Consider the following 15,901-nt stretch of genomic DNA (forward strand, 5'->3'; position numbering starts at 1 on the left):
CCGTGGGAACCTTGCTATGCGCAGGGATGCTTCACTAAATAAACTGACCTATGTGCTGAGACGTCATCCTACGGGGCACCTGGGAAGGTGTGGCGGGGGTCATAGCATCGAAGGTCTGAGGCCCGGTAGCCCATGGAGACGTGGTGGTGTCGTCGGGCGTGTTCTGGAAGTGCTGAGGTTTCGCCTCAGGTTCGAGGGTAGCCAGGTGATGAGTGGGTCTCAGCTGAGCTGAGGAGTATTGGGCGGTTCCACAGTCCTGGGTCTGTGGAATGTGAGAAGCCATGAAGAGTCCAGGTGGGGGAGCAACCTGGTAGGGTAAGTTAGGTAGGAAGTCTGGGTCGGGAACGGCGCAGACGCTGGCCATCCTCTGTGGCATGTTCCGGTTGGTTCTGAGAGCCTGGCGCTCCTCCTTGCTCTGGGCCAGGGCCACGTACAGGGGCTTGGTGGCCACGATGCGGCCGTTCATCTCGGTCACAGCCTTGGTGGCCGCCTCGGGGGAGGAGAAGCACACGAAGCCGAATCCCTTGCTGCGTCCTTCCTCCGTCATCATCACCTTCGCGCTGGTGATGGTTCCAAAGCGGGAGAACTCTTTGTGCAGTTGGTCGTCGTCCAAGCGGTCGTGCAAGTTCTTCACGTACAGGTTGACACCCTGCTGGTAGAGAGAGAGCATGTTTAGTGAGATGTTTTTATACCTCAAATACATCAGCAATGTTTACCGAGACTATCAGCTTCTTTTTCTTATACACATAATAATGTTAGCTGTAGCTATCTCACCCAGTGACTAACACTGACAGATATTGACAGCTGCCAATCTAGAGGGGGAGTGGTTGTGTTACCGCCCATTAGCTGGCTGTGTGAAGGTGTGAAAAACAACCAACTCTTTAAACAGCTTTTTCTCTGGATTGTGATTGTATGACACATCATTCGAAAGCGTACAATCTGTAGTTTAAGCACATGTTAAAAAAAAAAACTGAAAAATGACTTTGCCTACTGGTTGCTTTGACTACTTTTCACCAGCAGCTGTCACATTTTTTCCTTCATAAACACACACCTGGTATGTGGTCCTGTGGCCCTGGTTCAGTTTCTCAAACTGGCTCTTCAGGACAGCCTGGCGCTCTCCTCTCTTCTGGGCCCGGCCCACGTAGACCCGCCTCCCGTTTATCTCCTGGCCGTTCATCTCCTCGACGGCCCTCTTGGCGTTCTCGTGCCTCTCGAAGTTGACGAATCCAAAACCCACGGATCTACCAGCGCCATCAGTCATGACCCGGACGCTCAGGGCCGGTCCGAATCTCTCAAGCCTCTCCTTCAGGCGTCGGTCGTCCATATCCTCCCCAAAGTTCTTGACGTACACGTTAGTGAACTCTCGCTCTTTGCAAGACTTCCAGTGTCCGACAAACACTTTTTGGTCGTTCAACAACGTGCCGTCGAGTCTCTCGATAGCTCTCTCTGCGGCCTCCTGGGTGTTATACTGGACGAAGCCGAAGCGTTTAGAGAAGCCGTTCTCGTCAGACGCTACCTTGCAGGAAAGGATGTCCCCGAACTCGGAGAACGTGTCGTAGAGGTCCTTGCTGTCGAAAGCCTTCGCTAAATTCTTGATGAAGATGTTGCCGACTCCACTGTTCCTTCTAGAGGGGTCACGCTGACACCACATGATGCGCATGGGTCTCCCGTTGACGTCGTCGAAGTTCATGGTGTCCAAGGCGCGCTCGGCGTCAGCTCGCTGTTGGAAGTTGACGAAAGCGTACCCGAGAGACCGGCGTGTCCTCATGTCCCTGCACACTCTTATAGAGGTGATCGGTCCAGAAGGGCTGAATTTCTCACATAGCATTCCTTCAGTGGTGTCCATGTGGAGATCTCCTACATACAAGGAGGCCGTCGGTTGAATAGGCGCACTAGGATTCATTGTCTGGTGACTTTCGGATAGCGAGAGTTGGAGAAAAACTGTGAGAAGAACGAATAACTAATCTATCTATCTAGCTCTTCACAGAGGAATGGCAGGTAAATGAACGGCATGTGTACTGCAGCTGGATTCTAGAACCCCAGCTGCATGTTCTACATTGTTATGTCATCACATGGTGACATCCTTAATGACTGGATGTGATGTGGGCAATGTTTTAGAAGAATTCTAACTTTGGTCATTGTTACATCACAGACCATAGCCAGGGTCCATTTTGTATAGAGGTCAGCAAACCCATATTAATAATAATAAAGTTGATTTGTATAGCACTTTTCCTGCAAACGTTGCAGCTCAAAGTGCTTAGGCTATGTAGATCAGTGTGTTCAGATTCAGATTCAGATTCAGATTCAGATAACGTTTATTGCCATTATGCTTGACACATATAGGAATTTGTTTTGGCATTACAGTAGGTGTGTTTATGCTTTTTTCACATGTATACATGAACAAAAACAAATGCAAAAAAGGACAACACAGGACAGACAGTGCATGTATTGTATTGTAAATGTAAATGTGTATAGGTCACAAGGTGTGTGTGTGTGTAAATGGAATGGTAAAGGGACTGCACTTATATAGCGCCTTATTCCAAAGCGCTTTACAATTGCGTCTCATTCACACACACACATTCACACACCACTACCTCCATAATAAATCCCTGTGTAATCGGAGTCATATCAGCTCAAATAAATTCAAAACTCTACTCAAAGTGTTGAGAATGATATGAACCACGTGGTGGCGCTACATTCAACCATATACCGGTACTGTTTGACAGACTTTCAACAGAATGGGAGTATCTTTGACTTGAGCAAATTGTTTCTTCTATTCAACTTGACATTCACTCCCCTTAACTTAACACAAGTTACTAATGACCGTAATCTTCTTTGTTTACGCCTTCAAACCATAACCCCTTGAGAAATCACTTCTCATTGAATAAAAGACAGGACAAGTGTCGTGTTTTTTTGAAAAATTATTCTCTAATAAACTTTATTTGCACACAAATTGTGTAAGAGGAAATTTCCATCTGAAAACATACAAAAGAAATCATCTTGGAAAGGCCACCAACCCCCTGCATTACTATTGGTTTCATCTCTCACATTCTCTCTCTCTCTCACACACACACACACACACACACACTTTCAATATCACCACTATACAGTACATCATTACATTGTTGTGCCCTATAGGATCCGACTGCAGCATCGATTCAATTATTCCAAACCTTATTACAGTGCAAGTGAGACCCGTTGGTTAGCGGAGGCTGAAGCAGAGAGAACGGAGAGGAAACACCTCCATGTGAAACACAACAAACACAACAGAACAGCAACATCTCTGTCTTATACTTTCTTTAAGGCATGATCAACATTTCATATCAATGTCATCCAACGAATTGATAACTGGTCTTGGCGATGAATGCATTTATTATCCTAACAGCGGATACATCCCTCCCCCTAGGAGACGTGTGTGGCAGCAGAGAGGAGACACACAGTAGTAATAAAATGATCAGTTAGCCAGCGGTGAGGAAAGCACTTGGGTCCATGAGAGTGTCCCTTTACTGGTGGAGGAGGGTGATCTACATGACAGAAGAACGTCCGTTAGAGCAGGTGTGTGTGTGTGTGTAGCAGCTGTATGTGTGTGTGCGCAACAGGTGTGTGTGAGTGTAGCAGCTGTGTGTGTGTGCAGCAGGTATGTGTGTGTGTGTGTGTGTGTGTGCGCAGCAGGTATGTGTGTGTGTGTGTGTGTGCAGAAGGTGTGTGTGTGTGTGTGTGTGTGTGCAGAAGGTGTGTGTGTGTGTGTGCAGAAGGTGTGCTTGTGTTACATGTCGGAGGCTCTAGGGACTAGGCATCATGTTCTGGAATGTAGCTCTGCTGACAGGAGTGTGTGTGTGAGTGTGTGTGTGTGTGTGCACATAGCTCCCTGACTGCCTCACATTTGCACTCACCGTCTTAGGAGAACAGTACAGTTCAGTACATCCAAACCCTCATGGTTAAGAGGCTAGCATGTACCTTTAGATCTCCTGCATAGGTCTTCTCTGATTTAGGCCTTTGCGTGTAGATACACAATTACCCACAGAGGAAATATGAACAGGCAAAAATGACATGAAAATGTCCTGAAATGCTGAATAATACAAGCTGGGGAAATCGCTCTAGCGTTCACTTTACAATAGTGGTAATATGGATGGTCCTTACTCCTCTACAGGGGTGGTGGGGGGGCAGGTTCCTGAGGACTCTGCCGGGGGGGGGGGGGGGATATGGAGGCCAGGGGTGTGTGTGTGTGTGTGGATATGAAGGCCGGGGGTATGTGTGTGTGGATATGGAGGCCAGGGGTATGTGTGTGTGGATATGGAGGCCAGGGGTGTGTGTGTGTGTGTGTGGATATGGAGGCCAGGGATGTGTGTGTGTGTGTGTGGATATGAAGGCCGGGGGTATGTGTGTGTGTATATGGAGGCCAGGGGTGTGTGTGTGTGGATATGGAGGCCAGGGATGTGTGTGTGTGTGTGTGGATATGGAGGCCAGGGGTGTGTGTAGGCCAGGGGTGTGTGTGTGTGTGTGTGTGGATATGGAGGCCAGGGGTGTGTGTGTGTGTGTGTGTGTGTGGATATGGAGGCCAGGGGTGTGTGTAGGCCAGGGGTGTGTGTGTGTGTGTGTGTGGATATGGAGGCCAGGGGTGTGCGTGTGTGTGTGTGTGTGTGTGTGTAGGCCGTAGGTGCAGATCAGTCACACAGAGAGAGCAGCACCAGGGAAACAATCTCCTCAGTTCTCCTCGATGAGGTTCAAGTCCAGTTCTATGCAGTCTCTCTCAAACACACTCTGCAGTCCTGCCTCTCCCACGCACCCCATCCTCTCCTCCTCCTCCTCCTCCTCCTCTTCTTCTTCACTCTCACTCAGAGGCCCGATACTAGTCCTTCCCAGGAAGTCTGCAGGGGAGAGGGGTCCGTGGACGTCCCACAACCCAGGCCCCAGGCACCCCCCCCCTGCCTCCCTGCTGACGATCTACACACAGGAGAGGGGAGAGAAGAACACACGTCACCAACAACAACAACAACAATCACCACGGACACAATATTCAGGGTTCCACATTAACGGTTGCCCGGGGCAAGTAAACAAATTCGCCGGGTTTGTTTGCGCGACAGCGACGACGCTGCTGGATCCTGGATCTGTGTGTCGGTGTTGCAGGAAGAACAACGGACGGCGCAGGCGCCAGACCAGACTAGATGCGACACGTGATCGACAGGCGCGTACGCTTTAATAATATCTTCAGTCCACGAGTCTGGTCTGGCGCCTGCCAGTACCGTGCCGTACCGGTAGACCTCAAACTTGGCAACATCACAGTTTTTCAGTGGCTATTCATTACAGATTCCCAGGGGAAACGGCTTCGAGCACAAAACGCTCGTGTGTACGCATCTCCACAAATGAAACCGGTCTATGCAAATCATGTGCAAATGTGTCTGATTCTGTGTGTGTGTGAACACACGGCCTATTTGACCATTGTTCCCAGGGATCCTTCTCCGACCAACTAAAAACCTCTCTGTGCTCGTTCTAGAAGGGAAGCCATTTATATATATAAATACAAATAAAATAAAATAAAATAAAAACAACCCACCATCTTAAAAACATCATGACACAAGACACAGCTACAGCTACAAACCCAGCAGCTCCACCCCACCCCAGCCCCCCCCCCCCCCTCTCCAGACAAGGCCATAAAAAAATAAAACAGGGGTGAGAGAGAGGAAAAAAACCAACACCACAGAAAGGAGAAGTGATGATGACATCACTCCCCAGAGCAGGAAGTAGTGAGGGGGGGGGGCAGCGACGTGGACAGGACACACTAAGAATGCAGGGGTCAACCCAAAGAACACAACCGGGTCAGGAGGGAGGGGAAGGGGGAGTCATGTTCCCCAGCCAGGACCAACACCACCACACCCACCCGGGCCCAGGCCAGAACCCCCCCTCCCCCTAACCCCCCCCCCCCCATCATCCAGTCTGGCTACGACAGGAATGTGAGAGCTAGTCCTAACTCAGAGGACTGCAGGGGGGAGGGAGGGAGGGAGGGAGGCAGGCAGGCAGAGAGGCAGTGGGGAGGGAGCGAGAGAGGCAGGAGTAAGGCAGGGAGAGAGGCTGAGAGGCAGGGGGGAGGGAGGGAGAGAGGCAGGAGGGAGGGAGGGAGAGAGGCAGGGGGGAGGAAGGGAGAGAGGCAGGGAGGGAGGGAGGGAGAGAGGCAGGGGGAGGGAGGCAGGGGGAGGGAGGGAGAGAGGCAGGGAGGGAGGCAGGGAGAGAGGCAGGGGGGAGGGAGGGAGAGAGGCAGGGGGAAGGGAGGGAGAGAGGCAGGGGGGAGGGAGGCCCCACTTCTCAAGGCTAATGATCCCAACATAAACACACTGGTCTGTGAGTGGGGGGGATCGTTGAATAGTGGAGCAGAAAAGGCGTGTGTGTGTTTGTGTGATTTAGGCCAGTGGTTCTCAAACCTCTCCTCTGGGACCCCCAGCCCTCTCCTCGGGGACCCCCAGCCTCTCCTCTGGGACCCCCAGCCCTCTCCTCGGGGACCCCCAGCCTCTCCTCTGGGACCCCCAGCCTCTCCTCTGGGACCCCCAGCCCTCTCCTCGGGGACCCCCAGCCTCTCCTCTGGGACCCCCAGCCCTCTCCTCGGGGACACCCAGCCTCTCCTCGGGGACCCCCAGCCTCTCCTCTGGGATCCCCAGCCCTCTCCTCGGGGACCCCCAGCCCTCTCCTCGGGGACACCCAGCCCTCTCCTCGGGGACACCCAGCCCTCTCCTCGGGGACCCCCAGCCCTCTCCTCGGGGACACCCAGCCTCTCCTCTGGGACCCCCAGCCCTCTCCTCGGGGACCCCCAGCCCTCTCCTCGGGGACCCCCAGCACTCTCCTCGGGGACCCCCAGCCCTCTCCTCGGGGACCCCCAGCCCTCTCCTCGGGGACACCCAGCCTCTCCTCGGGGACCCCCAGCCCTCTCCTCGGGGACCCCCAGCCTCTCCTCTGGGACCCCCAGCCCTCTCCTCTGAGACCCCCAGCCCTCTCCTCGGGGACCCCCAGACACTCCACAACATCTGATCTGTTCCACCACCAGCTCACCTAATCCTAATTGCTTTGTACTTCTTCTTCGGCGTATGGGTAGTTGTTTTCCTCTCCACTCCACCAGGCTCGGGGCCGAGGGGCTGCTACCCTTTTACCACCCCGAGACCTGGTTGAGACCTGATGCAGTACTTGATTAGTTGAATCAGGTGTGCTGGTGGTGGGACAGGTCAAATATGTGGAGAGGCTGGGGGTCACAGAGGAGAGGCTGGGGGTCCCCGAGGAGAGGCTGGGGGTCCCCGAGGAGAGGCTGGGGGTCCCCGAGGAGAGGCTGGGGGTCCCAGAGGAGAGGGCTGGGGGTCCCCGAGGAGAGGCTGGGGGTCCCAGAGGAGAGGGCTGGGGGTCCCCGAGGAGAGGTTTGAGAACCACTGGTTTAGCTGATGCTTTTTTATCCAAAGACTAAAGGTACACACATAAAGACATTCTAAATCTTAACAGATTTTTTATCTGAGAGTGACCCCACACATAAAAAATCATGGATCGAACAGTTTTGATCGTATTGTGTGTGGTGTGCTGAGTGCTCCGATATTCCCAATACAGCACACCACATACAAAGATCTGTCCTACGACAGTCTAGAGTCTCGTCCACCAAGCCAGAAATCTCGCGTGATCAGAGTAGTACTACTCTGACTGACCTGGACGAGGCAGCCATGTGCAACAGGACAAATAAAGTGCCGAAGAACGAAAAGAAGAAGACGCGTCAGTCAGCTCACTTCTTGATTGGCTACATTCCATTCCACGTCACAATCGGACTCGGGAGTTGTCCATTTTGCCCACACACAAGGACTTTCGATCGTAAATATTGAACACGTTTAATATTTTTTGTTATTATTTATTATTATTTTAAACAAGTTTAATATTGAACACGATCGTCGGCCCCGACAATCTTCCGAGCAGATTGTCGGGAGAAATTGACTCTTAACACACCTCACACCACAGGATAATCTTGCAGGATAATCTTTAGAGCCATCCGATAATCGGGCGTTTGCTGTTCTTGGTCGGGGAAATCGGGCCAAAATAGGCCAGATTATCTTTGTGTGTGTACCAGGCTTAAAGCCAAATGTATACTTCTGCGTAAAATCAACGGCGTAGATGCGCGTAAATTCGACGCAGAAGTATAAATTAGGCTCAAGGCGTTAGAGGCGGTGGGACATGTCAGGGGTGGGCTCACCTGAATCATCTTGCTGAAGTCGAGGCCGGGCCGGGGGCAGGGCAGGGGGGGGTCCACAGCGTCGTGGCGTCTCTTCAGGCCGGGGTTAGGCTTGCGGAGGAGGAGGTCGCAGGGCTGGGAGCGGGAGCGGGGCGGGGGAGGGGGGCGGGAGGAGGCGCGACGGGAGGAGGACGGGGTGCTGCAAGCCGAGGAGGAGGGGAAGGGGGGGGACTCCAGGGCTCCCGGGGTCAGGAGGGGGGGGGTCAGGGCAGGGGGAGAGGGGGAGGGGGAGTATCGGCGATGCAGCAACGAGGGGGGGGAGGAGGAGAAGGAGGTGTGGGGGGGGCCCAGGAGGAGGTGGGTGCGGCCCCCCCCCCGGGGCTCCCAGGGGAGGCCCCAGGGCAGCAGGGAGGAGTCAGGGGACAGGGCAAGGCTGCAGAAGGAGGTGGGGCTGGAGGAGGAGGAGGAGGGGAAGGAGGAGGAGGGGAGGGGGGGGCCTCCTCCGCTGTGGCAGCGGCGTTTGACGGGGGTCCAGACCTTGGAGGCGCCGGGCCGCCAGGGGGGGGGGCAGCAATGAGACAGGTCCTCTGGGACAGACAGGGAGCGGCAGTGGCGTTTGGGGGGAGGAGGGGGGGGCGGGGGGGAGCCGTGCTGGGGGGCCAGGGCTGTCACAGGGGGGCTGGGGGGAGGGGGTGGGGAGACCTCCCGGGGAAGGAGGAGGGGGGAGGGGGGGGCGGCCTGGAGGAGGCGGGGCTTAGCAGGAGGGAACACGGTCCAACTGCTCTCTGTGGAGACGAACATGACACATGTTACACCTTACATGTTACATGCTAGGCACTGTGTCCGGTTCCTATTGACATGACGCTGACATCATCCGTAGGGCTTTCACACCGCCAAGGAACCGTTCCGGTTCGCGTTTGCTAACCAAGTCTGGAACCGGCCGGCGCGTTCCGACCGGAAAAAAAATGGTTCGGAGCCTGAAAAGTTGGTTCGCAGCGGGAACCAGAAAATAGTGGTTCAGGAACCAAAAACGTAGAACAGTGACGTCGTCAGTGGGTGTGTCATATTCTAGACTGCAAAGACCAGCAAGAAGGAAGGAGACAAAATGTAATTTCATCTAAATTCTAATCATTAGTGATCAAAACAGTCATCAAAAGTCAAGGTTCTGAGGTTCCATGGCAGTGTGAAAGCCTGAGAACTGTAGGTGTTCCTCCCTTATTTGCAGGTAAACACAGGATCATTTATTAGAAGCCTATAGGCCAATGCACACGGCGTGCGATTTTGTCGCACCGCCGAATCCGATTCCATTGTTTTGAATGAGACAATGCACACGGCGTGCGATGCGATATTGTCGCACGACAACATTCGATTCTCAATTCACATTCATTCATTCATTGGTGTGAATTGAGAATCGAATGTTGTCGTGCGACAAAATCGCACGCCGTGTGCATTGGCCTTAAGCGATTTATTCTTAATGTAACAATGAGATCAATAATCTAGAGTCTTGCAAAGCCTAGATGGTCTGGATTGATCTGATGACTTTCACAATTGCACAAGTGTTACATAGTGACATGGACACTCCCATCAGGCCATTTCTGATAAAAACACAAGTAGGAATTTTCCACTACAGGACCTCTTCTCTGATGAAGGGAGGCTTACCTGGGGTGAACCCGTAGCCGCTCCAGCACCCTGGGGGACGGGCCCCCACCTCAGGCAACGGCTGTGAACATCAGACAATTCAAAGATTAAAAGGTGATTTTTATTTATTTATAATTTAATAAAATTGGGCAATTCTCACTACAGCCACAACATTTCAAAAAAGAAATTGCTGACAATGTGAAGACCTAGATAGAAACAAAGTGTGCGTGTGTGTGCGTGTATACTCTGCCTCTGTGTGTGTGTGTGTGTCTACTCTGTCTGTGTATGTATGTATGTATGTATATGTGTGTGTGTGTGTGTGTGTGTGTGTGTGAGTGTGTGTATATGTGTGTGTGTGTATATGTGTGTGTGTGTGTGTGTGTGTGTCTATGAGCCATCCTCACCAGGTTGAGAGAGAAGGCCCTGCGGTACGGGGCTTCCTCCAGACTCTGTTTACGGAGCTGCTCTGTGATGAGCGTCACCATGGCGACTCAGGGAGGAGGGGAGGGGGGGAGGGAGGGAGGGGATGGGGGTGTTTGTCCGTCAGACTCCTGGCAAGGTATGTGGCGTCCCCCTCCGCACCTCCACCAGCCAGCCTGACCCCTGCTGCTCTCACTGAGACACGGCCATCTTCATCATCATCATCATCTAAAGATAAAAAAGGGAGAGACATAAGAGGTGGAGCTGGCGTCTAGTGATCGCAAGGTCGGGCAAGACATTGAACCCCAAATTGCTCCCAATGAGCAGGCCGGCTCCTTGCATGGTAGCTTGCCGCCGTTGGTGTGTGAATGTGTGAATGAGAGGCCATTGTAAAGGGCTTTGGAATAAGGCACTATATAAGTACAGTCCGTTTCTAAACACAGGAAAATTCCATCGGTAAATCTCTCTTATTTGAAAAGAAATCCCAGTGAAGTGTTAGTCGGAACGTTGCAATAGGCTCATCATACACTTTGAACAACGAACATCTGGATGTTCTCATGACCCGACACTTAAACACGTGTTAAATACAGATACAATGACTGGAAACTCATTGACGCAGATTGCAGTAAAAAAAAAAGTGCCCGTTTGGCAACTCCGTTGCCATGTTTACACCGTTTCTGTGCGAACAAAAAAGAAAAACAGTCAAAAAGGAGGAAGGAGAGTGTTGATCTGCTGACTGATCCAGATGACTGTTACAGTATGTGACACAGGCCTGGGGAAACACTGCAGCCTCTCACACGTTACAGACAGGGTTGCCAGATGGGATTGACATTTTCCAGCCTAACCACAGTCTAAAAAACGCTAAATCCACCCAATAAACCACCAGCTTTTTTCCCGGCCCAGTGTGATTAAAAGTAGTCCATTAGGCGGGAACTCGCCCCATCTGGCAACACTGTCTACGGGTTTCTAAGTAACACACACACACACACACACACGTGTCACACTCTCACAACTGGCTAAAGGCAAGTTGAGGACACCAACCAACATCACTCTGCTGAAAACGTTGCTTTGGGCTAACCAAAGGAAGAACAACAACAAAAAAGACCCTACAATCATGTTTCATCTAGTTGTTGCATGTGATGCAGAGCAGTAACTATTTGTTTTGTAAGGGCCTAGAAATCATAACACTCCTAAGTAGCACCATGTGCAGCGCAAGAACACACGCCAGAAGGAAGACGGAAGATTCGGGGGGGAGGGGGGGAGAATAATACAGCACGTTTATTATAGCAGCAGTGGCTACAATAGAAACCAAGGAGCGATAAGACTCTGGCCCTTTGAAAGAGAGCCGTGAAGAGAGGAGAATGGAGAGAGGGGGAGGGAGAGAGAGAGAGAGAGGAAGAGGGGGGTAGGTAGGTAGTGAGAAGTGAGTAAAATGGAGGATGGAAGAGGGGGGAGAGAGGGGCTGAAGGCCAGGCATGCCATGGTGGCTGTGTGGGAGGGAGACAAAAGAGGGAAGAGAGAGTGCAGGACAGCAGGGCTCGGGAGGAAGCTTTATAAACATCACCAGGACACAGAAAACAACACATATGGGCCTGAGAGCTATGGAACTATGGAACTATAGAACACACATCACACTGGACCTGAACACACTGGACCTGAACACACATCACACTCGGTCCTGAGCACCACTCAGCAGCACCAGAGGCCAGTGAGACACAGTTGTGTGCCAGTTCTTGAGTACACTGACACACATTCCTCAGTCACTACTATGCACAAATCTTTTTTTTCTTTTTTGCATGCAAATACCACAGAGTCAAATACCACAGAGTCAGTCAGTCAGCTTTTTCAACAGATCCAATAGTTAGTGAAACCAGACACACCCTGTGGGGCCGGACGTGGTCTAGTGCCAGACTCACACAACACTCCAACGACTAACTTCCAACCTTTGCACTGCCAGGTACGGACAGGTTCTGTGCTGTGTGTGTGTGTGTGTGTGTGTGTGTGTGTGTGTGTGTGTGTGTGTGAGTGTGTGTGTGTGTGTGTGTGTGTGTGTGTGTGTGTGTGTGTGAGAGAGTGTGTGTGTGTGTGCACTTCACAATGAAACTGAACTCAAAGGGAGCCTCTCTCGATAGAACGACACACAGCAACCAGCTTTCAACTTCTCATGTGGCCATCTCTCTCCACTCCAGATGACAAAGAACTGTGGTGGTCATGGTCTGTGGGGACTAGAGAACTTAGAGTTAGAGTCCCTGTTCCTCTCCTCCTCCCTGGGTTAGGGTTAGGGCCTGGCAGTGGCTTGTTATGGCTGTCTGGGCCCTTTCCATGTGGCAGGATGAGCCAAGACTACACGAACACTCAGGAAAGTACCCTGAATATGGTTCAAAGGACAGGGCCATGTCACTAGACACTGAAACCATCAGAGGCAACTTCGTCTTGGTGAAGAGTTATAAGCCAAGCCAAGCCAATATATTCTTCTCATTCAACCACTGCAGATCAATTGACCAGAATGATTCTCATATGAATCAACATGCATGGAAGTTTTCCACAAAGCTTTCTTTCAAGAAAACCATAGCTTCAGAGTATAGTAAGTGGCTGTAAGTGTCAATCAAACACACAAAAGTTCCAGATATGTAAAACAGACAGGAAGACTGTGCTATCGTCGCCTGGACAAAGTAATCCCCCATCATCTTCGCAGCTAGTTAGCTAGTTAACCATCACATGTGATGTTATAAGCATGTTATAAGCTGTGGTCTGGGACCATTAGTCAACATGTTGTTGGATAACTTAGTCATGATCGTATAGCTCATCAACATCAGCCTCCTGCAAAGCTTCAGTGAGGGATATCTCTGGGATATTTTCTGTTGTCAAGCTGGACAGTTGTGGACAGTCCTGTCCAGTTACCTGGTCATCTTAGCTGAGACATTATTAATATTACCTTACCTGCTACACTCCGTTACAACCATGACTGCTATGATACAGGCAAGTAGTAGTAGCTAGCTGCTAGCTAACCATCTTGTTGTCATGTTATCCATGTACAAAGAAAAAGGCTTTAAGTCGTCGCTTGCACTCCTACCGTGTCTTAAGTCTCTGAAATCACAGTTACAGTTTGGTCAATGTGCCTCGGCTGTCTATACGAGCGACATATGAGATATGAAAACATGATTATTATCGCTGCATAGTTCAGCTACGAGATGGTTTACCTGCTCACCGTGTCTCCTTAGCAACCGACAGCGACGCACGGGACAGAGTCCGGCCTCGCGCCGCTTATATACCCCGGAAGAGTCCACTGTGGAGGGGTGTCTGATCACAGTGTATATACCCTGGAAGAGTCCACTGTGGAGGGGTGTGTGATCACAGTTTATATACCCTGGAAGAGTCCACTGTGGAGGGGTGTCTGATCACAGTTTATATACCCTGGAAGAGTCCACTATGGAGGGGTGTCTGATCACAGTTTATACCCTGGAAGAGTCCACTATGGAGGGGTGTCTGATCACAGTGTATATACCCTGGAAGAGTCCACTATGGAGGGGTGTCTGATCACAGTGTATATACCCTGGAAGAGTCCACTATGGAGGGGTGTTCACAGTTTATATATGTATATATATATGTATATGTTAAGGTACATGTGGGAATACGGTACATGTGGGAAAACTAGGGTTAGGGTTAGGTGCTACGTCGATTTGGTACATGCTGGCATGTCTAACCCTAACCCTAATCCTATCCCTAACCCTAACCCTACCCCTAACCCTAAACCTAACCTTAACCGTAGCACCCTAGCACCTAACCCTAACCCTAGTTTTCCCACATGTACCGTGTTCCCCACATGTACCGTAACATATATATATATGTATACCCTGGAAGAGTCCACTATGAAGGGGTGTTCACATTAAAAATGTTGGCATTTAGCAGACGCCTTATTCCAAAGCGACTTACAATCAATACATTTCACTAAGGAAGTGAATAATCAATTCACCAGTTCTAGCAGGAGGCGTAATCTAGCTCAGGCCAGGGGCCACTGGCAGTCGTTGTGATTTTTATTTAATTTTTTCATAATTATAGACACTGGAAAGACAGTACAAGGGGGGCACTGAAGAGACAGTACAAGGGGGCAGTAGAGTTTTAGGAGGCCAAGCAGGTGTCTCAGGAGGAGCAGTTAAGGTGTAGCCTGAAGAGATGGAGGTCTTCAGTCTCCAGTGGAAGATGGGTAGTGACTCTGCAGTTCTGACAGCCGTGGGCAGCTCATTCCACCAGCGGGGAGCCAGTGTAGTGAAGAGACGTGATCGAGCAGCATGACTGCCATGTTGGCGTAGAAGTGGGGGGTGTTTTGGGGGGTGACCATTGCCTGCAGGTATGCAGGGGCTGTCCCTTTAGCTGCCTGGTAGGCAAGCACCAGGGTCTTGAACCTGATGCGAGCTGCTATCGGGAGCCAGTGAAGGGTGCGAAGGAGGAGGGGTGACATGAGATATACAGTATGTATATATACCCTGGAAGAGTCCACTATGAAGGGGTGTCTGATCGCAGTTTATATACCCTGGAAGAGACCATTATAAAGGGGAGTTCACAGTTTATGTTATACCCTGGAAGAGTCCAGTATGAAGCAGTGTCTGATCACAGTTTATATACATTTCAAGCCTGCAAACTGCGACACTTTAAATAAATGTGAAATAACACTACTGTGCAATATGACAACCCTAGTCGTCTATCTGTACAGTATAGTATAGTGGATAGTGTACATAGCCTTTATTTATGTAAACCAGCTCCTTCCCTTCTTGTGATTTTTTTTTTCTTTCCCTTTCCTAACACCAGGGGAGCCACCCCTCCTAAATTTCGTTGTTTGGTACCTGTACTGTAGCAATGACAATAAAGACCATTCATTCATTCATTCATACCCTGGAAGAGTCCAGTATGAAGGGGTGATTCACAGTTTATGTATATATATATATATATATATATATATATATATAAGGGTGATCTTAACGTCCAAATACTTTCACTGAAATCCCCATGAATTACAGTCTGTGCATGTTAACTCTAAACATTCAGTAAACAACTAAAAAACGTGAAACATAATTAGTATTGAAAAAAGTTAGTTAATGTTGTTGTGTAAAGTGAATTAGTTTGTCTATATTGTTGAAAACTAAACACATTCACCGTGGTGTTGTCATAATTTGGACAACATTTTTTTTATGAGCCTTTGTTGCTTATCGTGGGGGGTATTCTATCAACGTCGCTAAAGGAAAATCCAGGTTTATTTTTGACAAGTCTCGCGAGGGTTATCAAAATAACAGATGTTGAACTCTGGGTAGTGTAGTTCACGAGATTCACGTTGTGCGATGTTCATGGTAGTAGCTGTACTGTGGCTTTGCCCGAGGATGCACTGTAGATCTGCTCGAAAAGAATAGAATGTTTATTGTAAAATGTTTGCATGGCGAATCCACAGACATGTCAGTATCTTCCTTGTAACCAGAGACCGACACTCACACGGACGCACGCATGCGCAGTCGCTTATAATGCACATGATATTATATGACATTATGGTTTTATGAAAGTTGGAAGCAGATCACCAGACCAGAGTACACACAGAGGTTGCAGGGACTATATCTGGTAAAGTGGATTAACATTTACTTTAATTAAACAAGCAAGAGAAAAGTTGTC

At 50.2% G+C, this 15,901-nt stretch overlaps 1 protein-coding gene across 1 annotated transcript; it reads right to left on the reverse strand.

Moving 5' to 3' along the window:
* Positions 1–2,977: 2,977 nt before the first annotated feature.
* Positions 2,978–13,510, reverse strand: LOC308162583 (protein FAM53C-like). The gene is made up of 6 exons (XM_080536728.1): positions 13,447–13,510; positions 10,231–10,474; positions 9,848–9,908; positions 8,210–8,973; positions 5,194–5,294; positions 2,978–4,936 (listed from the first exon to the last, which is right to left on the reverse strand). The coding sequence occupies exons 2-6, from the start codon at positions 10,309–10,311 to the stop codon at positions 4,705–4,707; spliced, it is 1,239 nt and encodes a 412-aa protein (XP_080392854.1). The 5' UTR covers positions 10,312–10,474; positions 13,447–13,510; the 3' UTR covers positions 2,978–4,704.
* Positions 13,511–15,901: the final 2,391 nt, after the last annotated feature.

The sequence above is a fragment of the Nansenia antarctica genome, assembly GCF_963989245.1.
Source record: "Nansenia antarctica genome assembly, chromosome: 7".
Classification (NCBI taxonomy): Eukaryota; Metazoa; Chordata; class Actinopteri; order Argentiniformes; family Microstomatidae; genus Nansenia; species Nansenia antarctica.